At 48.8% G+C, this 27,588-nt stretch overlaps 2 protein-coding genes across 2 annotated transcripts in view; both read left to right on the forward strand.

Annotated features, from left to right (window-relative positions):
- The first annotated feature begins 48 nt into the window (after window positions 1–48).
- Window positions 49–8,502, forward strand: LSM1 (LSM1 homolog, mRNA degradation associated). Its single transcript, XM_054017981.1, has 4 exons — window positions 49–167; window positions 1,312–1,380; window positions 5,914–6,029; window positions 8,141–8,502. Exons 1-4 carry the CDS (start codon window positions 122–124, stop codon window positions 8,309–8,311), a joined length of 402 nt encoding a protein of 133 aa, XP_053873956.1. The 5' UTR covers window positions 49–121; the 3' UTR covers window positions 8,312–8,502.
- Window positions 8,503–12,866: 4,364 nt separating this feature from the next.
- LOC128831507 (G protein-coupled receptor kinase 5-like) overlaps window positions 12,867–27,588 on the forward strand; it is a 70,850-nt gene continuing 56,128 nt past the window's right edge. The window contains exon 1 of the mRNA XM_054017980.1: window positions 12,867–13,502. Coding sequence (XP_053873955.1) covers window positions 13,451–13,502 — 52 coding nt within the window. The 5' untranslated portion in view covers window positions 12,867–13,450. The remainder of the gene's footprint in view (window positions 13,503–27,588) is intronic.

Genomic DNA, 27,588 nt, shown 5'->3' on the forward strand with positions numbered 1-27,588 from the left:
TCCCCGCAGGCGGCAGGTGGGGCGGGGCGGGGCAGGTCCATCCGGGGGCAGATGGCGGCGCTTCCGCTCCGTGTGGTGGGCGGTGGGAGCGGGGCGGGACCTGCCGGGCTGGGGCCGCAGGATGAATTACATGCCGGGCACCGCCAGCCTCATCCAGGACATCGACAGTGAGTGGCGCCCGGCCGGGGGCCGCCTCCCTGGGCCGCGGACCCCTCCTCCCCTCGGGCCCCACACACGGCCCGGCCCCGCTGCAGGCCCCGGACCGTCCCCCTTGGGGCCCAGCCCCGCTATAGCCCCGCAGCCGGCCCCAGACCCCCCCCCTGCCCGGCCGGGCCCCGCAGCCGACCCCCGCCCGGGCCACGCCCCGCTGCAGTTCCCGAGCCTCACACCCCACGGCCCGGCCCCAAACACCCCTCCAGAGCCGGCCCCGCTGCGGCTCCTGGATTTCCCCCCCCCCCCCCCCGACCCGGGCTCTGTAACTTCACGTCCTTTTTTGAAAGGCTGCAGGTTGCAAAGTTCTTGAGACTGAGGGAGACCCCTCGGCTCCTCCCTGGAGCACTGCCGTCAGCCAGAGCGCGCTGGGCTGGGGGTAACAGGCTTCCCCGTCTCTCTCTCAGCGGTTGACTCCCCTTCCCCCATTGCTCTCACTATAACGGGGTTCTCCCATTAGCCCGGCTCTTCTGTCCGTTCAGGTTAATAATGATCATCTCAGCGTTAACTGAGCAGGCTGAGTCTCCCTTTCTTTTGGGAAATCCTATATTTCCCCCTCTCTCCGCTGCCACGCTCCATCTCACCTTGGCTGCCTTTCCGCGGTGCTGTGTGTAGTTTGTGAAGGGCTTCAGCATCCTCCAGGGTGCTGCCAGGTGCTTCATAAATGTACATTTTCAATCATCTCCTGGTGTTGATGTTTCCAGATCTCTAGTGCTGTGAGTTGTAGAGGGTCTCGATATCTTCATTTCAAATCTGGATGGCACTTACAAACGAATGGCCTGTTTTTTCAGCAGTGTCTCACCTGCAGGCAGCTCCCCTTGATTTCAGTGGCAGCTGCATATGCCCAGCAGCTCAGAAAATCCGGCTATAAAAACTATTGTAAAGTCTTCAGAGCAGAGCCCTTACGTGTTTGTACAGCACGCAGCATGATGGGGCATAGGCTCCAAAGCACTACCACAATACAACTAATGCTATTTAACGCTGATTAAAACATTCTTGTTCAGCATTTTAGTTGCTCTTTTGAATTTGGCCTATGTATTAATTGTAACCAGTGTTTGATATTTTCTGTAACCACTAATGCTGATTTAACATCTCTTCCAGAAAAACACTTGGTCCTCCTTCGAGATGGTAGAACACTGATAGGATATTTACGAAGCATCGATCAGTTTGGTATGTGATCACATGGCTTTGCTCTGAGCCCTCTCTGCCTCCTTCAGCAGGTTTTCCTTCCCATTATCTACATCTTCAATTATGGTATTTTTAAAATGTCTACTTTACCATAAATCCACTGTTTAAAATTCTCCAGTAGACAGTGCAGAAAGCTAGTATTCCATGTGCGATGCATGTGCGTCACAAGGCTTTGACCTGTGACAAATAGAAACATTCTTGGAAAAGTTATATTTGCCAAATCCAGTCCATGAGGTGTGGAGGGAGGTGAGGAATGCTCATTGTTAGTAATCAGCATTGGTTTCCATGGAGAAGCTTGCTGACTGATTTTAAAGCAGCTATTATTCTTAAGTCCTGTAGAGGGAAAAGGGAGGAAATTTCACTGTGTGTGTTTGACTTTTAATTCCCCCTGTGTGCTCAGATATTTTCCAGCTCTATTTTGGTATGTGGCCACCCCTTCTCAATCGCAAAGACATGCATCTTGCATCAGAACTTGATAGCTCTGAAAATGCTTCTAGCTTTCAAGTTGTCTGTTAAAATGTTTTATCGTTTCAAGACTTTCTTAGCTCACCGCTAGGGGGAGCCAGACACCTCCCAAACAGTGGTTTAAGAATGGAGAGGAGCCAAGTGGCACATAAATAGTTTTCACCAGCATCATAAATATCTACCCAATGATGCCGTTGGCAGGAAAGAGGAAATGCCTTGGATAGGTCTCTTGGTGTACATTTTGGAGGGGAAGAGGGCTTATAAAGATAGTAACTTGATAAAGATTGGGAATAATCCATGGGTTCCAGCATTGTGTAAATGTGTAGAAGATACAGTGGTGGTGAGTCTGGGCTGTATGTCCAGCTGATGTCAGAAATTTAGCTGTTCTGTGGCCTCTTTGGATATGTCTACACTGCAATTTAAGCTCAGGGTTAGTGGGACTCGAGCCAGCTAACCTGTGTTAGGGAACCCTGGGTTTGTGTCTACGTTGTATTTTAACCTCATGGTAAGTCTTTTTTCTAACCCATGCTATGGCATCCACATGCAGACCTGAGTCAAAGTAACCATGTCCCAGAGTCCCTAGTGTCCCCTTTCTCCTCTCCTCCCCTCCTCTCTTCCCCCCTCCCCCTCCCTGCCGAAATGCGTCTGCTCTAGCCCTAGGACTGTGGTGCACTGTGAGAAAAGTTTACTGCCCACCCTGCATGTACCAGGAAGGAGCTCACTTTGCAAAAGGCTTGATCCATTTGCTCTCCGGAGGCTCTCTGACAGCGTGCTTGCAGATTAGAGATTAGAAGAGAATGGGTTAACGCTGAGTCCTGAGCCGCTGTAGGGGCTTTCCTTTTCAATAGAGTGAATTGCAGATTGTTGGGATAGAGGACTAAGGAAGTTGTCCTATGGAATTGTGGGATACTTCCAGCTGACTCCTGGGGCCCACATCAAGTGGTGTTGCATCTACACTGCAAAGCAATAGGGCTCGGACCCTGGTGCTTTAAGCAAGGTAACTGATGTGTTACTTGAGCTTTCCAGTAATAGGAGCAGTATAACAGGATCTATGCTATCTTCCCATGTGTAGACAAAGCTGTATGACATGGCTGTGGCAGATTTTAATCCGTGTATAGACTGGAAAATACAGGCTGTTGCCATCTCTTAACTCAGGTAGATTCCTAGGCTAAAATATGGTTCTCTAGTACTATAACAGGCTCTTCGGTCACAGAGGCAAGGGCAAAGATGTGGTATAAAACGGTTCTGCCCCAACCCTCCCCACACCTGGTTATTTTTGCAGTGTGGACAGGGCCTTTAGCAATATTGGTTTAGAATGAGTTTAGAGCCGTGTGAGTGCTATAGCATGGGACATGAGGTGACTCCCGGGGAGCGGGGGGGGAGGGTGCACACTGCTGAGATGACATCACGCACCGTGCCCATTCCTGCTTTGCCAGGCTTGTGAGTCAAGAGATTTTCAGGATATTGCGCCTGATCTTTAAGGTCCATGCTGTCCCCCACGTCCAGCCCTGGCAGAGAGAATTGACAGGTGTGCTGCAGCTGGAGTGGTTCCCAAGGTGGAACTCTTTGGGGTAGGGGGCCGGGCAGTCTCTGTTGAAGGCTGCAGAGTTTTCTGCCAATGGAAATCAAGATGAGTCAGTCTCACTACTTTGAGGGTGCAGTGCAAGGTCTGTAGGTCTGCCCAGCAGTGGCAAAGCGCTGTGCAGACACAACAGCACTGTGCAGGTTAGCTGGGGAGGATCTTTATCCCCACTTCACTGAAGCACACAGGGGACGTGACTCACCCAAGGGCTTGGCTCCCACCCCTGCATTGCTCTCCAAGTTGGGCTACGACAGATGGGACGTGGAAGGCAATCAGCCAAGTTGACCCTGTTTGTATGTTTGGCTGAAACGAGGGAGTAGTGGAGAGTTTGGATTAAATTTTGTACAGAATTCAGTGCCAGGCTTGGTTATGTGTGCAGAGCCTGATCCTTCTGTTGACGTAAATGGAGCATGATCACCCGAATGGTGCTTAGATACAGTGATGGCTGTTAATTACACGTAGCAATCCACAATCATAATGGTGGGCAGAGCGAGGGATTAGGAATGCATAGGTTTAGGGTGCTGAAATTACATTTTATCACAAAGAGCAACCAGGAGACCATTTTACTGCAAGATCTCTGAGCAAAAGCAGTGAAACAGAAAATCTCCACTTCGGTTAAAGACCGTGACTTAATTGTAATCACCAAGTTTGGATCTGAGGAGTTTCCTGTTTCATTTGTTTCCTGTGTGATCTTGTTGGGTGTAATAGATGCATAATCTAGAATAATAGTGCTGATTTCTTGTCATGTGCCTGTCATAAACAGTATTGCACATTTCCTCAATTCCAAACAATCAAGGTTTAAAAGCACTGATGGGTATAAAGTGGTGTGACTTGAAGTCTGAATTTAAACCTTGTTTGTGTTATGGTTTTTAAATAACTGTGTGTGTGTGTGTGTGTGTGTGTACTCCTCATGGTTAAGAGCTGGCATTATAAACATTCTTATCTGCATAATCTTTCCCCTTGAATTTATACGCATGGTGGTGTCTGGTTTTCTTCAAGATAAGATAGTTTAAGATTTAGTTTACCAGATTCTGGGTTTTATATATGCAGCATTTGATTGGTAATAAAAAAAAAAAACACAACCCTTTAATAAACTGATTAATTTAAAAGAACATGTCAAGATGTTCTTACTTTCTATGGTTTGTTAAAGCCTCTTTTAAAAGCTGGCTAATTTATCATCCCTTACTGATAGAGAGAAAGAGAGAGAGATTTTTGGCCTGCTTTTAACTGGCAAATGCTGACCTCTTTTCTCTTTCTGTGGATGTTGACTGAACAATTGTATTGAGTCTAGGACAACTGCAATTTAAATAGCCACTTAAGATGAAACATCTTGGTCTTTGCCCCAGAATCAACAATTGAGTCAGTACAGATCCAGGGACCGTGTGACATTTAATTGCTGCTGCAGATGGAGCACAGTGGTGTTTGTACAAGCCATAAGAATACAAACAGTGTCTTCAACTTCACAGCGATCCGTAGATTTACCAATTAAAATATTGAGACTTTGCAACGTTTTTCCCTTTCGGATTCTGACTGACTTCCGTCACATTTGACCCTGAAAATGTGGAACGTGAAGTTCAGTATTTCAGGAAAAGTAGGATTAGGGTGGGAAACCTCTAACCAAGATACATGTCATAGCTTCAGGAAGTGGAGCCAGTGACTAGCTTCCCTCGTGGTGCTGTACTGCTCGTAGTGCAGTGCTCTTGGGTCGGACTTCGGTACATGAGACTTGTGCTCATTAAAGAGTTGTGGTGCTTCTTGTAAGAGAAGGTCTTGAGCCCAGAGCCCTCGCAGCCTATTTCGGTTCCCTTGCCGAGGGGGTCTGGTGCCTAACCTAAGGGACTGGATGTCAGGTGCCCTGCATTCTGTTCTGTTTCTACCACTGACACTTCCCCTCCCTGTGCCTGTTTCTCCTCCCAGCCCTTGTCTTGTCTATCAAGGTCTCATGCACACGTGAAAGTAAATTCAAATTAAGGTAGGGTGTGAATTTAAAGTAGATTAACTATTCCTAATTAACTTTGTGTGAACACTCTCTTATTCTGGAGTGTGATTAGCTAATTCTGATAGTATGTCCTTTTATGGAGTTAATCAGGAAGAAATCCCCTTATAGATAAGACTTAATCTGTAAGCTTTTCAGGGCAGGGACAACCTCCCATTCTATCTGGACACTACCTAGCCCAATGGAGCTCCAATCTCAGGTGGGGCCTCTAGGTGCTATGCAGTACTGCAAATGGATGCAGTATTGTGCTAAATCGATTCCACTCCAGCAGCAACTGCACTGAAGTGGTGAGTGAAACTCAACTGCCCTTTGCTAAAATGTTCAGAGATCCTGGATGCTACTGAAGCATGAGCATTAGGGCAGTTTTGCAGTGCATTTGCAGCCTCTCTGCTTTGGGTTGGGACCACAACACTTTAGCCTCATTCAGACAGTCACAAAGGAGTCTGTTTTCTTCCTCCCTTGAAAACTGCAGCGAACTTGGTGTTACACCAGACGGTGGAGCGCATTCACGTGGGCAAAAAATATGGCGACATCCCTCGAGGCATCTTTGTCGTGCGAGGCGAGAACGTTGTCCTGCTGGGGGAAATAGTAAGTAAACCTCTCGTCTGTCACTGTGCTGGAGCGCGGGCTCCCTTGCTGCCCGAGAGTGTAATCTCAGTTACTCTGAGCAGCGTTGCCAACAAACCTGACGCTGGAGCCAGGTCTCGTCAACAATTGGCAGTGTGCGGGTCCCTTCCGTGTCAGTGATGATATATGTGTGCTGTGAAATGGTCACAGTGCCAGAGAAGCAAGCACAGCGGGAATTATGTAACCTTTTACCCTGGCTCATGGAATGTGCCGTTACGTAGGCAAAAGGGCCGACCCTGCGATCGAGGGTCCTGAGCTTTTATTGTCCCTTCAGTACTGTAAGGAGCAACATGGTGCCTTCCTCTAGCTGCTCCTGGGGGTGGGGTAATGCAGAGATTTTGGTGCAGGTTAGTTCATCAGAGCCAAGTGGGAAAGTGGGCACCCACAGAAGCTTTGAGACGTTTCCCACCAACTCCAAGGGTAAAGTGAGCCTGCAGCACAGGATATGTTTGGAGGAATCTGTAGTGGTCTCAGCCTGAAGGCAGTATTCTAGGTGCAGCATGGTCAGTGCCATGCAGAGCAGCTGTCATCTCCCTCCCCTTCCCCCTCAAAAAAACTCAACAAAATTGCCTTTTTCCAGGTCAGATATCCTTTTGCAATTTCCCACATGCATCCTTGTCTTTACGGGTGTTTGCAACACCTCCGAGCTCTGCATTGCCTGTGATTTCAGGCTGGGGTCTTCAAGGAAACTGAAGGAGTAGGCGCCCAAATCCCATTGTGATTCATACGTACTCTTTACCCCTTGTGGCTTTCTCGAGTGAAACTTGGGCATTTAAGAATCAGCATCCCAGAGGTGGGATGAAACATTGAGCTGGCTCCCATCTGCCCTCGGCATGGGGGGAGTTGGGTGTATCCTGGGAGACAGATCCTGCCACGGCTCGGCTTCTCTGATAGAGCAGGCCAATGAACCTATCAATGGGCAATGCTAGGTTATCCCAGCCAGAAATATCTAGCAGCTCCTCTGGGGTCTGTGAGCATAAAGCCCTCTTCAGAGTCCATAGCATATGCCCAGGCATCTCTAAAGTGCAAGTGTGTAAGATTTCTGTTCGTACCCTTATGACTCTGATTGCAGACACGTCTTCCCAAAAACCTCTCGGGTGTGGGTCTGCCCTGACCATTGAGAGCATCGACAAATCATACATCTGATCCTTCCCAGCTAGTGGCACCTTTGAACAGTGTTGCTCCAACAAATTTGCAGTCTGCAAAGGTGGAGCATGGATTGTTTGTTTCCCTCCTTTCCTGTGCTCCATTCTAAGGAGACAGTGTCAGCTGCAGCATTTTCCCCCTCCTTGGGAAATGTTAACCCCAGTACTAGGGACACAGTGGGTCCTGCATCAAATGCCTCGAATTGAGAAGAGGAGAGGGGTGAGTACTTGAGACATCCAGCAAGCCCAGTGGGATTCTTGGAGTGTGAGCAGATCCCGAGCGCTGTGACCTCAGCTATGACACTTTTCTGCTTTTGTTATGAGAGCAGAACGTAATAGATTAATTGTAAAGCTGCTAAGGACCAATTAAAACGAAACTTCAGTGATGTACCACATTGAGTGCACTGGGTTCATGCCCTCCAGCACAATGTTCGTACTGAATGAAAGTAGAGCGCTCCTGCTTCTCATAAATTGAATCCCTCCATCCCCTTTGGGATCATGTCTCCTCTCTGACCTGAGGTGATTGTGTAAGCTAGGGAGCTGGGGCCACATGGACGTGCTGGCTGCCGCTTTCCGCAACTCCGGGCTGTGCTTGCGGACAGTCAACGTAAACAAACTTCTCGCAGCCCGCCAGCACGTTACCCTGATGGGCCACATGCTGAAGGCTGCTGACCCTGCTCTAGGGCAGTGCTGGAAATCCTGGGACTCATATCCTGTCCCGTGCATCTGCATTGTGAAGTGCTGCTCAACGGAGGAGCTGCCTGGGGACACATGGATTCTTGACCAGGGTTGTTAATGTGCTGCTTGTGGTCCAGGCAGTGCTGTGTTAAGCGCTTTCAGTAATGTCACCGGTGATCAGGGCAAGCAGAGCCTCAGATCTCACTGCTAGCTCCCTCCTGGCAACCCTGAATGGTGCTTCTTTTGCAGGACCTGGAGAAGGAGAGTGATACGCCTTTGCAGCAGGTGTCAATCGAGGAGATCCTGGAGGAACAGCGAGTAGAACAGCAAGCCAAGCAGGAATCAGAGAAGCTGAAAGTGCAGGCACTTAAGGAGCGGGGCCTTTCAATCCCGCGGGCAGACACTCTAGATGAGTATTAGGTGTTCTGCCCATCGGACAATTCGCTCTGTCCGAGCAAGCAGAGCGGTTTGCATTTAGACCACACTTGGCCAGAGGCTATGTAGGTCTGTTTGGAAAGGCTGTTTTTTGTTGTTTTATTTTAATTTTGGCTTATCTGTTTTCCATGGCACAGATACACTATTAAAATCATGTCATTGTTTTCACAAAATCATTGTTTATGAAGAATGAAGGTGTCTGAATAGCCTTTAACATACCCACATGCGATGGCGCAGTTTAAAGCGTGTGTGCATGGAGAGAAATCTTTTTTCTTTTCTTCCCTCCCCCCTCCTCCCCCCCCCAGTGATTTTGGGGGAAACTGCTCCTCAACATGTAAATAAAACCTGGATCCTGACAATGTAATCAATAGTGACCTGTACTGGAATCTGCTTTTTCTGGGCTGTATCTATATGGAACAAACAGAACATGGTACTGATCACAAAGGGGATCTTACGCCCCCACTGCTCCCTTCTGACCTAGAGGGTTTCTCGTATCAAAGTCCAGGAAGGGCTGAGGAACCAATGCAAATTGGAGCATGTTTCCTTCTGGCTTAGTGGAGGGGGTGGGAGTGGGGCACTTCCTGGTTATCAGCAGAAAGCTGGAGCCTGTTGCTCTGTGAATTTCTAGAGGGAAGAGCAGGAGTCTGCTTTCACTGCAGTCAGGCGAATGGCTGGTGGTAGCATAAATGTGTCTGATCCTAGGGTATTAGTGGACAAGTGACTCCAGTGGGAGTGGCTGTCCAGCTAATCCTCCTTGTCTCTGACTGTGCCCTTGCAAGTATGAACCATCCCTTTGTCTTGTCTGTTACAGAGCCTGATTTAATGACAAAGAATCCACTAGCTCTCTCCATTAGCTCCCTCTAACCTGGTTCTGCTGGGTCCACCCTACTTCTTTCCTCTTAACAAGAAACTGGAATAGGTTTTGCTACACATGATGCATACCTGCCCAGAGCAGGCACTAGAATTAGCTTGCAATGGTAGAGAGGACACCTGTCTTGATGCTGAATTGGCCAGAATGCTCTTAGATATCTCAGGTTGTATCACTCAGCATGTCAGTGATGTTATAAGACCTCATCCACCCTGCAGCAAATGGTAACTTGACAGCAAGAGTAAGCTGGGGCCAGCTTGTAAGGCTCTTTACTGTGATCTCCATAAAGGTAAAACCAGCTTCTAGTGCAGTGAAACTATCCGTTCTTGCCTCCCCCTTGAGCTGCTTCTCAGAGGCTTATGTGCTCTGCCTCTGGAGGGGCATTAGAGCTGGAAGACTTATTTTATTCATGGAGGTAAATGTGTGATGCAAACTGATTCTCATCCCCTTCCCTGGGAACTGTGTAAGTACTGAGTATCAGAGGGGTAGCCGTGATAGTCTGAATCTGTAAAAAAGCAACAGAGGGTCCTGTGGCACCTTTAAGACTAACAGAAGCATTGGGAGCATAAGCTTTTGTGGGTAAGAACCTCACTTCTTCAGCTGCACTTCTTCTTGCATCTGAAGAAGTGAGGTTCTTACCCACGAAAGCTTATGCTCCCAATACTTCTGTTAGTCTTAAAGGTGCCCCAGGCCCCTCTGTTGCTTTTGTGTAGGCACTGTGCACAGAGCTTCCCGTGAGAGGACTTCATGGTATCGTGTTAAAATCAGTCTGGCCATGAGAGTTACTGTAGTTGCCACTCTGCCCCTCTCCCAGTGCTTGTGCTAGAACAATCCAGCAGCATCAGGTGTTCAGCCAAGTGACCTTATCAACCTGTATAGATGACACCTGAACCACTCTCTGTGGCTACTGTCCAACCTCTGAAAATGCTCTAGGGAAAATAATAGGTATGGGAGATATTAAAAGTATAAATTACTTAAGCAAATGCAAGTATCAGAGGGGTAGCTGTGTTAGTCTGGATCTATAAAAAGTGACGAGTCCTGTGGCACCTTATAGACTAACAGATGTATTGGAGCATAAGCTTTCATGGGTGAATACCCACTTCGTCAGACACATGCAACTGCAGGTTGTTTTTTTTTAATAAACATTTTCTTTATCTACATCTCAGAGCTTGGGCAGCACTACTGAGGCTGTAGTAGTAAGCTATGCACCATACACAAACTCAACAGGGACTGCATCAATTCTAAACCATGCTTAACCAGTGGGAAAAAGTTCTTCCAGCTTTGGGGACTTTCAGTGAATTCTGCAGCCTGTGAAGTACAATTCTACAAAGAGGAAATAGCCTATTTTCCCCTTCCAGTAGGGCCTAACCATTGCTTTCCATGGGCGTAACAGTTCCCGCTTTGGAGAGCGCTAAGGATCGTTTTCCTACTGTTTTGTAGATGCTCAATTATTCTGTGGCACTCCAGGCCGTTGCGCACTGAGGTGGAAGAAAATTTAAGAAAGGATGAGGCAAATTATAGCATTTGATACATTTCTTTACTTGTGTTACTTATCTACCTGCATGGTGAACAGTGAGAATTCAAAAAATCACATGGTTGTCACACCCGCCGGGGCTTATTTTATTGCAATTCTGTCATCTTGGCAAAGGAAAAATCCATGAAGTAGGTTTTATTTGCATGTTCCATAGTGCTTCCTGGCTTAGGTCTCAAACACTGCAGGGAAATGTTTTCAAATAAATAGCTGTTTTGTTTGGAATATATTGTGGAAACATTTCTGTGGATTTATGCATCTCCATGGATTATATGGGTATAACAGCCCATTTACTGTGGTAGAAGAGTGGCTTTTTCTGTGTAGATTAAACCTGTTCCCAAACAAGACAAGCTAAACTGAAAATAGGCACTCTTCTTTCAAAATTAGGTGTGTCCAGACTGGTACAACTATATTGGTTTAGATTCACAACTGATGTTATACCCAAAACACTTCCCCAAATGCACAAAGCTTTAGATGATGTATCTTTTTAAGTTGCAAGTGTTCTTTCCAGTTCCCTAGGAACAGATTAACAGTGTGCTTAAAGTAAATTTGGTTCTCGTTGGATACACTTTACATATAATTTGTTTATGGCAGATATCACCTATCAGGAGACTCTAGAGTTCAGGTGGACTTTGGGAATAAAATAAATATAGCTCTATAATTGTGGCTAACACCATCCTTCTGAGGTCCAAAGAATTGCTATTACAATTTGGCCATGATGCTAGGATTTAACACCTCGAGTCCTGTGAAAAATGCCATAGCCTCTTTAATAGGCAGGTTTTGAAATGAGCTCCTATGAGCATATCAAACCCCTTTCTGCACTGTGTGCCATATGCTAAATCTTGTGTGTGAGATTCCTGGGGTCATAGGCAATGAAGGTGGAGAAGACCAAGTAAATCACATATCCCAGGCACCTTTGTGTTCACTGCTGCCTTTATTTCTTCATGCCACTCTATATATTTCACCCGTACTAAAGCTTCCTATTCAGCATTAATTCTCTTCCCTTCCCCTTGTCAGCCCTGTTTACATCCTCGTGTGCCATCCTAAGCAATCCTGTCTCAGTGGTCTTGGTTTGGCTATTGTGCCTCCAGAGGACAAGCGAAGACCTTAGAGCTGCCTGTGGAGGTGAACAGTGTATCACGGGTACTGCGTGCAGCCTTTTCCATGGCTCCTAAACTCCCCCACTTAGGAGGAGCCAGTTTGGGGATGCAACAGAGGGTCCTGTGGCACCTTTAAGACTAACAGAAGTATTGGGAGCATAAGCTTTCGTGGATAAGAACCTCACTTCTTCAGATGCAAGTTTGGGGATGATAGGCAGTACCAGCTGGGTTAGACTGAGAGCTAGGGAACGTGGCAAAGCCACTAGGTCTGTCTGTGTGTCCAGCTGCCTTCATTAAAACAAATAGAAACTTCCCCATAGTATTGATTACAGGGGAATGCTGTCTGTTCTCTTGCTGTGAGGGGATGCCACATGCTGGCCCTGTTAGTACATATCGGAATTCCTGGCCCCGCACAGCACACAGCCTAAAGCACCCTTTCAAAATGGTCTGCCTTAGACATGAGGAACTGATCTGGCAGTTGGGCATTTCTTTCCCCGCTGCCCTGAGAAGGCTGGGTGAGAAGATTTTGGGCCTGCCCGGGTACGTTGTCAGGTGACACGATCTGGGTGTGCACTGCACAGTCCCCACCCACACTCCAGTACTGTGTCCAGTACAGCTGGAACCTCCCCTCACCCGCCACCCTGGGACAGCCAGCCCTGGCTGGAATGGGGTCATCCTGTATGCAAACCACAGACAAATGTAGGCGAGGGGAAAAGCCATTCCCAGCCTGGGGTGGTTAGCTACTAGAGCCAGCCTGTAGAGGGGGAGAGGTTTCTGCCTTATCCCCAAAATAAATCACAGCGCTGGGGATGCAAAAGTGCAAATAAGGGGGGGAGGTAGTTGAACTACGTTACCCAGGGTGCATTTGTGATTCCAGGCTTTATATTTCTGGGGGGAGGGGGGAGTTACATAAATCCTTGTGCGTTGGTCAGCTGGCCCCGCCCAATGTAACGTCAGCGGTGCTAAGCCCCGCCCCCATGGAACGTTTTGTAGCCAGTCAGTTTCAGATTGCTATAGTCTGTTCTATTCCATGCTATTTCCTGCTGCTAGGGGATAAAGGATCCCAGTCTTCTCCTTCCCCTTCGTGGGGAGCTGGATTTACACTGGGGGGGGAAATCTTGAGCTTCTAACCTGCCCTGGACTCAAGGGACTGGACCCCAGCATCCTCCCCTGGGGGTGCGGGGTGTTTTTTCCCCAGCGTTGATGACCCCCGTGCTCCCAAACTCCGTTCAGGGGGCTGTTCTTACGAGCCGGAGATCCCGTTCCCGGGGTGCGGGGGGGGCTGGGGAAGAGGTGGAGGGGAAGGAGCCACGGGGAGTCCTGTATCCTGGATTGCAGTCGTTCTAGGAAGGATCCTTTCCTCTTTTGGGGTTTGTGCTGCTGCCTCTTTACCACCAAAGACTCCGGATCCTGGCCTCTGTGACTCTGAGTGACTCCTCTACAAGAAGACAGGAGGGTTTTGATTGTTTGTTTGTTTGTTTGGGGGGGGGGTGTTTGCTACATTCATTTTGGGTGGGGGGGGAGGTTAGCCACCTCGTAGACTGCTCTCGAGGACACAGCTGCTCCTTCCTTTTTCCATCTCTTTCCTCTTCTCCCCCCTGCAACATATTCAAATCTGGATCACTATGGAGCTGGAGAATATTGTAGCCAACACAGTCCTGCTGAAAGCCAGAGAAGGTAAGAGAATAACTTGAGACTTGGGTCATTTTGGGTGTATGATTTGGGTGTCTCTGAACATGCCTTGACACCGTGACTAACAGAAGGAAATTGGGAACAAGGAGTGAAGCATCTGCTGCTTTATTGCTGTTTGCTTGATTTTACTGAGTGAAAGCAAACTGTGCCCTGGGAGGGGGGGGAGGGGGTGCGTGAGGACAGGATATTTTGTAACCTGAAATGCAGCTGTAGGAAACGGACCTGGAAGCTGGGATTTAGTGGGTTTCCTCAGTAGTTCCCCAAGATGCTTTATAATTGCAATATTTAGCATTTATAGCTTCATTTACAAAACATCCTCTGGTGTTTTCACCTGCCATATACATTTGAAAACATTTGTTTTTTGTTTAAAGTTTTCTCTGTAATGACTATGGCCTGGGGATGGAAATTTTACATATTCCCTGCACCTCAGAACTCTGATGTGATTTACATGTGTGAACTAAGCTTTGGACTCTGGGTCTGTCTTTGAACAGGAAGCACAAAATGCATGTTTGCTGCTCTGTCTGGATGCAAAACTCTGACAAGCAGACAAGATAAAATGTAGAAAGCACATTGTGACTTTTGATTACCACAGAAAGCTACAGCTGTGTTGCAGGAGAATCCCAAGATTAGGTGTTATACCTGACCTTTCATTGATATTCTACGGATGGTCTGTTTCATGAGATTTGATCTAATTTATTATGCTAGAGAAAAGTGGTCATGCTGCTGACCTGGTGTAGTGTGGTATATTTTGTGTGACTGTGCTGTAGACATCACAACAGAAATTCTGGTTGTGGTACATTTTAACCAGGTGTGGTGTACTGGGAGATGGCATCTCTTTATTTTCACCCATTGCACCACAAAGATGGTTTTACCTTCCTTATCTTTAAATCCTTAACGTAAAGTGGCCACTGATTGTTCGAATGTGGTAAATATGCCGGAATTGCAGAGGGTTACCAGTAATGCTAAACTCTTATTTACTTTTTTTTTATGTTGGAGGTGAAATTTTCAAAGGCATCAAAGTCCCATTTCCAGAAGGCAAACAGGGAGTTAGTAGCCGGTCCTGTTGCCTTTCATTGAGACTTAGGCCACTTCTACACTTTGAAGGCTTTGCTGGTGTAGCTACCTCGGCTATACTGGCAGAGTGCTGCTTGTGAGGACATGGTTCTACCAATGACATTTTGTGCTTTTCTAGCATAGCTTATTCCAGACTCCTTGAGTGAAATACACTGTTCTAGCAAAATAATGTAACTACATCTGTGCTGGAAAATGCCCCTAGTTCAGGTATGTCAGTCACAAATCACACCTCATCACACCCATAATCAATGTAGCTACGCCAGCAACAGTCTGTAGTTTAGACCTGGCCTCAGGCTCCTAAGTGCCTACATCCATTTTAAAAATGGGACTTATGTTCCTAAATCACTTGAAAATTTTACTCTGTTCCTAAACTTTCATAACTGAAAAGCAAACAGCAGTGTAGAGTGACGTGAAATAAGGAAATCCCTTAAAGTGACAGTGGGGAAATATCTTGCTTTAAGGATGATCCCACAGCAAGCCAGCATTTATTGGAAGGCACGTCCTTCTGAAGGGCCCCCTCTCTTATCAGTGAACGCAGTGTGTTGGAGAACAGTGTCCCATGGACACTACTTGCCACACACTCCTAAACACCTCTACCCTGATATAGCACTGTCCTCAGGAGCCAAAAAATCTTACTGCGTTATAGGTGAAACCGCGTTATATCGAACTTGCTTTGATTCGCCGGACTGTGCAGGCCCTCCCTCCCCCTCCCCCCCCCCCCGAGCACTGCCTTACCGCGTTCTATCCGAATTCATGTTATATCGGGTCTTGTTATCTCAGGGTAGAGGTGTATTTGTACATGCCAAGTGGCGGTGAAGCTTTCTTGCTAATTGTGCCTTAGCCTGTAGCTTGGGAGAACCATCTCTACAGAAGAGATTTCAGACTCTGTGGCTCATTTAGCCCTTTGCCTTCCAGCGAAGACCCGCATTCATAGTGGTGTGTGCTTTGTGAGCTGCCTTGCTACTCGTATAGTATATGTTTGTTTAGTTTGGAAAAGAGAAGACTGAGAGGGGACATGATAGCAGTTTTCAGGTATCTAAAAGGGTGTCATAAGGAGGAGGGAGAAAACTTGTTCACCTCAGCCTCTAAGGATAGAACAAGAAGCAATGGGCTTAAACTGCAGCAAGGGAGGTTTCGGTTGGACATTAGGAAAAAGTTCCTAACTGTCAGGGTGGCTAAACACTGGAATAAATTGCCTAGGGAGGTTGTGGAATCTCCATCTCTGGAGATATTTAAGAGTAGGTTAGATAAATGTCTGTCAGGGATGGTCTAGACAGTATTTGGTCCTGCCATGCGGGCAGGGGACTGGACTCGATGACCTCTCGAGGTCCCTTCCAGTCCTAGAATCTATGGGCACCTGTCTCCTGAACTAAGCTCCTTAGCTCTTTTCACTGAAGCCATCCGATGTCAAATGAAAGCTCGTTTTGGACCAAGTCAAAGTTGAGCTGGCGTGAGTTGGCTTCACCAGAGCACTGTAGCGCAAACCCTCTGCTTAGTTCTTTCTTCCAAGGAAGCTCATTGTTAGGCAGGCGAAACACCAGGCAGGAATATGTCGCTTGTAAATTACTGGTATCAGAAACAGAGACCGTTTTAATAGGCAGAAGAGCAACTATAAAAGCTCAGACAGAAATAGTGTGAATTTCAGCACAAGATGACCACAAGCTGCTCTCTGATGGAGGCAGGAAAGTAACTCAACAGCCAGTCCTGCTATTCAAGTGCAGTGAGGTGATTTCCTTTCAAGCTTGATAACGGTTCCTTTCTCTGACTTGTCATCCTGGATGCGGAGGGTGGGAGGTCCCCTCGTGCATTCTGACCTTGGACAGATCCAGAGTCTACTTTTTCCAATTCCCAGTCTTCCAAGGCTGGAAACCTGAGCTACTGGAATCCTTCAGGAATGATTTGCACAAATGACCTGCTGCTGCTGCACTTCAGAGCAGCAAACTGTTCGTGCCACTAAGGAGCAGCACCAATGTACAGTAGCTAGCTCGTGGCAAAAGTGTCTCAAATGCCAAGGAGATCAGGGCCATTGTAACGTTCAAATCCCCTGCACACCCTAGGTCGTGATCTATTCCAATGGGTTTATTGTGGATAAAAGTATTTGGACTCGGTCTTTCAAAGATGCCTAGGGGATTCAGATACCAAGTTCCCATTTAATTTAAACAGGCGCTGGGGGTCCAAATGCAGCTTTGAAAGTCTTCAGAGGTGGATCCGAGCTCAAGTCTGGCATCCGAGGCATGAAAAGGGTCAGGGGGGGGGATTTATTTTTCTCGGGCATTGTTCTACTGCTACCATCAAACGACATGATGATTCTAATCATTGTTCCTTGGGCAGCTGGATTGTCTCCTCTCTGGTCACTTGGGTACATCCTTTTGTGTGTTTGGTCATGAAGTGGGATGTCTGAAATGCTCCTGGAAAGGATGGGCTGTCTCAACACCCAGCGTAACCCGAATATCTGCTTGTGACTCCTGTGCATTTGAGGTTGGGGTGAGCTAGGGGTGAATAACTGGTCCTACAGCTTTGGGCTAGTGTAAGCTTGGCAGAGATGGCTTAGGGCTCTGACTTCGCCTGTCCCTTCTGCATGCTGGCCAGCATGACATCTGGAAATACTTGATCCAAATGTCATTGTAGAAATATCCCTGCCTCCATAAAATGCACTAGAGTTTAACTCTACAGTACTGAAATACGTGCCTGTGTTTCTGGAATCCTGAGTCTCCTTTAAGTGCTGTGACTTGATCAGTATCCCATGGAAAAGGCCTGGCAGCGTATTTAGCAAGGTGTTAGGTGCTCTCTTTGCAGGGCTTTTTTCCACTGTGCATTAGCTACGGGCTCAGACGGAATCCCGGTTCCAGGCTGAGCTGCTGGTTCCAGGACTATAAAGCAGCAGCTGGTGTCTTCACAGCCAACACTGTAAAATGGCAACTGTGCGAAAACCTCTCTGCCTCAGTGGCGATTGACCGCCCCAAGGGCAGCACTGGGGGAGCCTCATCTCAGGGCCAGAAAAACACTTATGTATGTCCTGAGGGGGGACCGACACATGGGTGCGTGGCAGAGTTGAGTCCTGGGCAATTAGACAAGGATATTCTGCCTCCCTATATGTCCCGTCCTCACTCCTGCTGTTCTAGCTGGAGATAGGAGTCTGGTCTGGAGCTGCTGTGCCTGGCGCTAGGAGAGAAAGCAGCTGCTGCTTTCTGCCCCAGTGTTGCTCAAAGGGATTCCGCTCTGTGGACACGCGGTGCCTGATCCTGTTTCCGTTTAAGCTTCTTGCCATGGTGGGATGACTAGGCCTGTTGCCTGTAAAAGCCAGGTTAGTGCCTTGGGTTCCTTCTGTGGAGCTGGCTACCTGTCGGTTGCTGTGAATGGCCTGCCAGCATCGCTGGGGGTGAATCCGCAGTGACCTGACTGCCCCCTGCCGATTCTGGCATGCAGGGCCTCTGATCTAGCTCGTGCACTCTTCCCCCCGGGGACCCTGGCACTTGAAGGTGCCAAGCCAGAGTCAGTGGGCAAGGCCTCGCTGCGTGTGTCTCAAGCTAGTTGGAGTGCAGCTGGAACAGACGTCTCAGTCTGCCAAACGGTTACTGATCAACAGTGACCAGTGCTAAAGGAGAGGCTGCAAACTCTGGAGGGTTTAGGGATCTGGGACAGCTTTCCTGGGGTCGTCAGTTTTTCTGGGTGGAGTCTTTAGAGGCTTTGCGATTCAGGAGCCAGAATTTCCTGACTTCCCTCCCCAAAGCCAGTGCCCCCAGCCACCTTCAGTGAATCCGTTCGGGCAGGATCCTCATACGCTAGGGCCCCTTTACACCGCTCTGACAGGCTGCCGGGGCTTCACTGCACTGTCAGGGCCCTTTGCGCTGTCAGCGGTATTCCCAACCTCAAGCGTTCACAAACCATGAGCCCGGCCCTTCTTAAAATCCTGAGATTGCACTGGGCAGCTGTCCATATTCCAACCACCGTTGTAGCTACCCTGGTGCGCACCCCTGCTGGGAGCTAGGGTAAGCTGTGCCAGTAATTGCAGCATAGCAGCGCTTTGCCTGTCTGCACTAGTGGCTGAAATCTGGGCGAATCCCAGCTTGGGCAAGGTCTGTGTCTTTGCGCCTTCGACTGGCCCCTAAATGAGGGATGGCTTAGAAGACTGTGCCATGAGGAAATAAGGAGTGTGAGTGACGTAATAGACTATGAATCTATGTTCTTGTCATGAGTTTGAGTTGCAAATCAATGCCCGTAGGGGTGTACCTGAAGCATTTAAACAGTGGGAACATCTGGCCCAGGGTCACTAGAGAGGCCAATCCAGATATGAACCAGTGTAGTGTGGGATAGCGGTGGGAGGACTCACTGAAGCAGTGTGGTCAAATTGGCATGAGAATGCATCCACACAAACCTTCCAACAATAGGACACCTACTGAAACAGCAAAGCTGCTTCCAAAGTGGTTTAACGATTCTGGTACGAGGCACAAGATAAACCACAAACAAGACAATTTGTGGATGGGCTCAGCACAGCTTCTGCTGGAAAAAGCTAGGTTACACCAGTGTACCTCCCATGTAGATGTGAACTCTTAACCTGGCTGTGACTAAAGTACCCTGGCTTTAGCTTGACTGGAGTGTTAGAAGTTGTTAATTAGATATGCTACTTCAGCTCCAATCTACCAGTGCCTCAGACTTAGGCTACATCTACACTACAGGGAGGGGTCGATTTAAGATACGCAAATTCAGCTACATGAATAGCGTAGCAGAATTCGACGTATTGCAGCCGACTTACCCCGCTGTAGGGACAGCGGCAAAATCGACTTCTGCGGCTTCCTGTCGACGGCGCTTACTCCCACCTCCGCTGGTGGAGTAAGAGCGTCGATTCGGGGATCGATAAATCGATCCCCGAGAGATCAATTTCTACCCGCCCATTCAGGCGGGTAGTGTAGACCTAGCCTAAGCCATTGTTACAAAACAACCGTTCACAGGTGATTTCTCTGGCATAACTCAAAGTTTCACATCTGGGGGGAAAGAATACCTTTGTCACCAGTTTGCTGTAACCACATGGGCAGTCCTGGGGACCTGTTGGCTAACTCCCTCCCTCCAAATCTTGCTGCTTTACAGCTAGCTTCTCTCTTTTCCCTGCTGCCTGCAGCTTAATGTACATTGCTGCTGGGGGTGAATAGCTGAAGTGGTGACAGGTAGGTCAGGTGACAGAGAAGTTGCTAATTTTACAATTTGTAAAATGGACAAAAATAGACAAACATGGTAAGCAATTGCTGAGTTAATGATTTCTCTCTGGCTGTGTGTGTTCTAAATGGAAAGTGAAAGATAATTTCCCTGGTGTGTGTGTGTGTGTGTGTGGTTTGTAGGGGGTGGGGAAATTAATTAAGGTCCCATTGTCCCCCAACAGATCGTGGTGCATAACGGGGGGGGGGGGGGGGGGGGAGATTTGTAGGGAGCTGGTGCTGAAAGGGAAATGTGGTCATTTTAGGGCCCTTTTTAAAGATGAGTTACAAACTAGAGATTTAAAAATGGGTTTTGTCTTTTTTAGCTGGTTTATGGTGGAGAAGGAAGGCTGGAAGATGGGTTTGTGTTTTCGCTTTGCATGGGTGGTGTGGGTTTTTATTTTTTGTTTTTTGATTTTTTTTTATTTGATTTTTTTATCTATCTATCTATGTATAAAATTAATTAGAAATTCAGGTCCCATCTAGATGGGAAGACAATGGCGGTGAGAATAAAAGGAGACCATTGCAAGAGCCAAGCAAGGAAATTGAGCAATGGGGAGAGGAAAGTATTTGTTGGCTTGCTTCAGATGTATTTTAGTGCATATTTAACTTCAATGACTTATCAGTACATTGGAGAAAGGAACTCTTTGCTAAGATTTAACACTGCTGGCCTTCAGTTAGTGTGAGAGCTCATAACATACATCCTCTGAAACCCACAACAAATCCCCACAGTGAGCCAAGCAGTATGGTCTAATAGATAGAGCCCTGAACTGTGACTCAGGAGACTTGGGTGCCTCTGCCACACTCTCTGTTTCCCCATCTGTAAAATAGAGATAATGAAACTGATCTTCTTTGGTAAACTGCTTTGAGATCTATTGACTAAATGTGCTAGGTGGTGTTTTCTTTATCACTCCTGATATTTTAAAGGTTAAAAACCAAACAGGAAAAGAAAAACACTTTAAAGCCAATCACTCTTTCAGACTTCTTTCCTCCCACATAAAGAAGGAAAAAAGGTACAAGCCCAATTTAAGAGGGTGAAAAAAATCCTTGCCAGATTCCTGTCAGAGTGATGCTATCTGGGCTGATAGGTGGCCATGGACTAGCCTCATGGTTTGCTGACAATTGGGGTAGGGAAGAGGGTAATAATTGCTGCAAACCGCTTCTCAGTAGGAACTTGCACCTCATTTAATTGAGCAAAGAGCTTTTCAGGGTGTTACTCCGCTTGATTCAAAGGGAGCTATTGTAACTAACAGTGACGCTCTTTCTGGGTCTAAGAAAGTGGTTGAAGAAGCAACTACAAACCTGTGTGAAGCCAAGCGAAGCCGATATTTGTGAGAGTGTTTTAGAGTGACTGGGGCGGTATATGGTCACTCAGTGTCACACTGGGATCAGGCGTGGAGCTTAGTTTTGGTAGCCCCATGAATAACTAGGTGATTCTTTTTTTCTTTCTGTCTGACCCCGTGGAGATGAAGGGAGTGACACCTGCTAACCACAGGCAGACGCTACAAGGATAAGGGCCAGATTCTAATCACTGCTTCCCCGGGAGGAACTTCACCCACTTCTGTGAAGTCACTCTGGATTTACAACAGTGTGACAGATCCGGAACTGCCTGGCTCCAGGCCTCTGCCCATCCTGTAATTATGTGGGATTGGAACTACCAGGAAAAGTTAACATACAATCTCCATACATCAGAACTCCTCTGCGACTGTTCATTGGTGGAGTTTTGAGAGCTGGGCTGCATGCAAAGCAGAAATTAAGGGAGTCTTAGGATGGGAAGAGGAGCTCTGATTGGAGATCAGATACTAGGGTGATCTTGGATCAGTGAGCAGCTCAGTCCCATACAATTTTGTGGCATTCTCAATCATCTCCAAATTATTGTTTTCTTCTAACGCTTTGTGCTATGTCAGTGCCAGGTGGCCCCAGCGGAGACCAGGGTCCCATTGCACCAGGTGCAGATGCAAACCCGGAGTAAGAGTTCCTGTCCCGAAGAGCTTAAAATCTAAACAGACCAAGGGCAGGAGAGAAGATAGAGGCCCAGAGAGGGGAAGTGTCTCACCCAAGGTCACCCAGCAGCTCAGTGGCAGAGCTGGGGAGAGAACCCAGATCTCCTGTGTTCCAGTCCATGCCTGGTCCACTGCCCAAGAGGCCTACTGGGCTCATTTGGCCCTATTCAGGAGTCACGGGTGGCATCCGGGCAGTTAGAAGGGGGTGAGGTTTCCAAGTGGGTGCGGCACTCTGGCTGTTTGAAAAGCCCTTCTCAACTGGAATCAGCGGCCGTGCATCCACCGACCTAAATTCCGACTGCAGTTGGACAGCATGAGGTCTTCAAATGGTAACTTCCCTACAGTGGGGATAATGCTCCTTCCTTACCCAGCTTTGGAAGGGGCTTATCGATCCCTGTGTGGCACAAGGGGTTGTTATTGCTAATTAACCAGTTGCAGGTGTTGGTAAGCAGCAGCTGCATTTTGCTCCATGAGTGGCTCCATTTCAGCAGTGGGTGGGCTGTCCCTGGGGAGAGCGCAAGCTGGTGAAGTGTTTCTCACTCCTGTGAGATGAAAAATACCATTTCAACATGTGCACTATTCCGGCCTGTGACTTGTACACCTCATTTGAAAATAAGGGCTTTTCAGTGGCACTTGGTGCCTAATTCTCTTGGACTCCTGTTGGAAATCATAGTCTAAAACAGCTGGCATTACTGGAGAGGGAATGGGTGGGTGGGTCTGTCTCTGAAAAGCTTTCTAGCTTGTGGCCGTGTGAAGATCCTGCAGGACAGACATTGGAGTGGCAGCTCCCTGCATGCAGGTCTGCAACAGCGCAGGGTAACACAGATGGGCGGGGGTTTATCTCTGAACAGATTTGTTGATGTAACAGATACCCAAATGCTTATGTCTTGCCATTTGGTACGTGGGCTTCTTTCCTAGGAGAACAGTTTTATTTTACATTCAACAGCTTTTCTGATTTCACAGGTCTGATTTCACAGGTTTTCTTAGACCCTTTAAATGAATTAATTTCTTTTTAGTAAGTGAAGTCTAGGGCCAGCTCCTGGGCTGATGGAAGCCAAAGGTGCTTCTCCGCTCTATGCCAGCTGTGGCTCTGCCCCTGCTCCTTTGGGTCCTGTGCCTGCCGGCTTTGAATGGGTTGCATGCCTAGCAGCTGCCATTGAATAAGGGGTTATCAGATGTTGCTCGCACAGTCACCGCATGTTCCAATTAGAGAGCGAACGTAGACTCCGTGCGCCACAATCAGGAAAGTGCCACCTCTGCTCCCATCTGCTCTGTGGGTACACTCCGTCCTATCAGCGGCTGCATCCACGCAAACATGTTCTTGCCCCCTTAGCCCTGGAGAAGTCAATCAAGCTTTGGGAGTGGGCAGTGAATTGGATTCTCTTCTATATCATGAGTCACTGACTTGTCAGCTAATTTCCGGCGGCAGACGCTTGATCCCTAGTGCCGTAAGGAGCAGGAGCACTGCTTTAATGTTCCCATCCGAGGGGGTGTCTGATTTGTGTGAGCTGGTCTGGCTGGGACTTGCTGAGAGAGAACAAATGGGGGCTGCATGGGTTTGGTTGGTTTGTTGGCTCGTTTTCAGCTGTGTGAGCTCTGCTGCCATGGAGCCCTGGATCAGTGCTGCTTTCAGAAGAGGCCATTGCCCTGGGATTACCCTAAATGAAAACATCATCGTTAGGGAGCGGTACATTTTCCTGCTGTTTTGCTGCCATTTGCCACAACAAACCCCTGCCCCTCTGCCTCCCCTCTCCCCTCAGCTGGCTTTAATGGAAGCACGTCCATGAGAATGTTCCTTGGAGAACGTTCCCTTAATGTTTTGTAGCTTGGTCCTTGGCTTGGTCATACTGGATCCGTTGAAAGAAAGGAACCTTTCTCCCCTTGTAGGACAATCTGGTCTAAAGATGCACCGTGGTCTGTGGCCCATAACGGATCACTCCTAGTTGGGATGCCCTAAGATTTCAAAGACTTTGCGAGGTTTCTGCCTTTCTCTTCTCCTACAGAGCCCGGGTCCAACATTACATGGTCCCGTGCTGCGTGTCAGATAGCCGGGGAGAATGCTACCATGTTCGTGCACTTCCCTTCTTTATGGTCCTTCTGGGTTTAGCTTGGTGTGTTGGCTACACCCGAGCAAGGTGGCTACGAAAGCAAAACTGCCTGTTTGTAGTCATTAGCACTTGGCTTGGATATGGGTTTTTTTTGTAGAAGGGCTACTGATCGCAGAAAGCTATCAGTCACCTAAGTCTGGAGGCTGCAGAGAATGGAGGAGGCACTGACAAGGGATGCTCTGTTAGCATGTAGCCATGCTGCCATTTGGGAAGGAATTATTTCTACGGAGAAGGGGAGAGTCCTCCTGTGCTGGGCACTCTCAGGCCAGTCGGGTGCTGGAATGGCCCTCGACGTTGGAGTTACTGACTCAGTGGCTGTGGTGATGTTTACATTACAGTATTGCATACAAGCTCCATCCCTGACTGGCCCCAGGTGCAGCAGTCCCAGGCTTCTTGCTCCTGTTCTCTGTCTCTCTGCCACAGACAGAAGAGAGGGGCAGAATGAAATGCCTTGCTGCAGCCAAGCAGAGCTTCTGCTCTGACTCAAGCTGCCGGCTGGCTCTGGGCTGGTGTCTCGGGTGAGAATGATGATGGAGCAGCCCGACTTCCATATGATCTCAGACCTTTCCGAGTCCCTCCCTGTGTAGCCAGCAGCCTGAGTGAGGGCAGGCATATGCTTAATGTGAGAAGGCGTTTGCTGGGGGCCTGCATCGAGGAAATACTGTCGCACTTCCTGAGCCATTGGGCGCTGCCTAGAGCAGGAGGAGCCCGGTTTCAGGTTTTGATTGGATGCTGGGCCCTGGTCTGAGACCTTTAAACAAACTGCATCTTGCACAAGTCGTGCATGCTGAATTCTGTGGGCTGCACGACACAAGGAATGGGGGACCGGTTCTGGTTTCCATTGCCCTTCTCTGCTAGGCAGTTGGCTCCAAACTGGGCCGGGGGCAGAGGCTAAAAGCTGTTGTCTCTGCCCTGTGTCTGGTGTGACATGCATGCCGCGGGTCCCTGCCTTCTGCTCAGGGGACAGGGGTCCACATTACAAAAAATTCACAGCTAGCCTCTTGTTGGCTGACTCCGCAAAGCGCCCAGGCCTTGGCTGGATGGAAGTGTGAGGAACCCTGTTCTCTCTCCTTGCCAGGCAGGCGGAGGGTGGCCCGTCGGGGTGGGACTGAGACATGTTCACCAGCGTGGGGAAAGCTCACACTGCCGCTAGCTGCTGCATCGGCCCTGCAGATTCTAGACTGTTGTACACAGGTTCTTCTCCCTCCTCCTCACTGTGGTATCTGAGCACACTCCAGTGGTGCATGTTTCTCCTCTGCCCCGGGGGAGAGATATGCTGGTTCTGGAGTTTTGTACAGTATACACACAGCAATGGTGCTATCTGCCCAGGCGAGCGTCGTTGTGCCAGAGGAGTGGAGTCGGTGACCACAGTCCTCACCCTGCAGCTAAATGAAGGACTTCAACCTCTCAGCTCTTTCTCCAGCCCTGAATTCAGACCAGCCCACGAGCCGATCAATGTGCCCCCATCTCCCCTTTATCCCAGTCCTTGCTTTCTCGTGGAGGATGTTCCCTGTTACCATGGATTCCGTACTGGGCAGTGCTCTAGCCAGGCCTGCCTCCTACGGTCAGCCTTTGAGGGCTTCTGGCCTGCACTGACACAATAGGGGGAGGAGGGGTCATTCAAGGCCTCTCATGCTGCAGGCAAGGGCATAGGAAGCCCCAAACGTAGAGCGGTAAGAACAGGCTGCTCCCCTCTGAGTACTGGGCTGAGATTAACAAAGCCTCATGAGCGTAGGGTGAATTGTTTGCATCGTACAGATGGGGACCCCCCCCAAATCCATATTGATTTCAACAGGATCTAGGGGTTTCCCCGTCTGGAAACCTGCCCACTTGCTGCGGAGCCTCGATATGAGGTTAGGTGTCGAGCTTTGCTACGCCGGTCTGAAATGTGGGGCCCCAAGTGATTTGCCCATGGTCCTCACCGTGCCAGTCAGGGGCAGAACTAGAATAGAACCCAGGAGTCCTGACCCCTAGTCCTGTGTTCTAACCATCAGAGAGTTTAAGGCCAGAAGGGACCACAATATCATGAAGTCTGACCTTCTGGACATCACAGGCCACCAGCCCCCCCTGGTCTAAACCCAACAGCCAGAATGACTCCGGGGTATTCCTGCCCCCAGGAGACGGGAAGATGACGTGTACTGACGACAGAGGGGAATGAGAAGCACCCCAGGAGTTGTATGACGTAGCCCTACCAAGTGCAGGAGTCCATGTGCTGGCAAACAGCTGCTTTGAGATTAAAAGGTGCTCATGCCCTTGGCTCAGGTGCAGGGGCTGCCAGCGCTGGGTTAGGCTTGATTAAAAACTGGGGCCTGCAACAAGAGGAGGCTAAAAGCTTTCATGAATCTGGGCCCAATGCAGCCAGCAGCCTGCAGTGTAGGTGGCAACAAGGGCTGCTTGTGCCAACTCTGAGCTAGAGATCTTGCCTGTGTCCCCACGGCTAACTCCCTTGCCGAATGTTATCAGTCACAGCAGCCTGGCTGCCTGACATCGAGTGTCCTGTGTCCTGGAGCATGCCAGTTGTCGGAGCCCTGGCTCCCAGCTGCAGTCCACTCCACTTTCCAATAATGCTCCACACATGCTCTCCAGGAGGCTCTCATTCCAAGGAGGAAACCTGCTGGGTTTCTCTCGCCCACCCCCAAATGCCTGATGCAGCAGAGGTACCGAGGGATGCAGCTGCCCTGCAAGGACAATGGCTCTTGTTCCCTTCTCACCTCCCGGGTGTGAGCTCACACGCGGTCTTTGGAGCGAGTGAACAACAAGCTTAATGGAGGCCAAGGAATTTTAGCTTAAGGGCTCTTAAAAAAAATCATTAAAAATATATACTATCGAAGGCAAATAAAAGCCCCCTTTGCCCCTGCACTGTGGTTTCCGGCACACATTGAGCTTCCTGGTGCTGGATTTCATTATAGCTGCAAGAAGGGAAAATAAAGAGAGCCAGCTGTCCCGCACTCGCTTCGTGTCTGCGTGGCGGGATCACCGTGTGCTGCGTGCCAGGAACATTCTTCTGGACGTCGCGGGACTGAATGGGCTTCCTGTTGGAGAAGTTGCCCGGGCAGGGAGGAGCTCGGAGTGAGTTGTTTGGTCAGGTTGTGTAGTGACCTCTGCGGCGAGAAGGGGCTGCTGGGGTGGATGTGCATGCACCCTGGATTACCCCAGTGTCGCGGGGCACAGGGAGCGATTGTGGGAATTCCCAGCGACATTCGTGGTGGTTGTGGGCTAGGATCCTGTTTTGGGAGAGCAGAGAGTTCCGTGGGATGGAGGGTTTGCATAAGCGAGCCGGAGCTATATGTGTGTGATGCTGCCAGGGCTTTTAACTAGGTCACTCTGGGGCCAGGCTTCCCACCCCAGGAGGTTACAAAGGGGTGTTGAGGGTACACAACCCCTTCCCCCCTCCTCTATTGCTCAAAGCAAGGGAGCTCCTGACTAGATGCGTCAGCATTGCCAGTTGCAAATGTTCAGGAGTCAGGCCCCAAAAATCACGGGATTTTAAATACTGTATGAATCAATTTTCTGGTCCGTTTTGGGAGCTTGCTTTATTTATTTTATTTATGTATTTTAAGCCTTCAGGTCATGCTTGGGTTGTGTGTGTGTGGTTCCCCCCCCCCCCCCCCCCAACTTTTGTAGCCAAAAACCAATAGTCGCATAAGCACCGGGCTTTAAGAACACTTCCCCTATTGCACCATTCTCCAGTAAGACA

Source organism: Malaclemys terrapin, chromosome 2 (assembly GCF_027887155.1).
Source record: "Malaclemys terrapin pileata isolate rMalTer1 chromosome 2, rMalTer1.hap1, whole genome shotgun sequence".
Lineage (NCBI taxonomy): Eukaryota > Metazoa > Chordata > Testudines > Emydidae > Malaclemys > Malaclemys terrapin.

Excerpts from the sequence above, each read along its gene's own strand:
- LSM1 (XM_054017981.1), top strand. The coding sequence starts at position 122 with ATGAATTACATGCCGGGCACCGCCAGCCTCATCCAGGACATCGACA. Across the intron at positions 168-1,311 it reads CCTCATCCAGGACATCGACA|AAAAACACTTGGTCCTCCTT; the intron begins GTGAGTGGCGCC and ends CATCTCTTCCAG. Across the intron at positions 6,030-8,140 it reads TTGTCCTGCTGGGGGAAATA|GACCTGGAGAAGGAGAGTGA; the intron begins GTAAGTAAACCT and ends CTTCTTTTGCAG.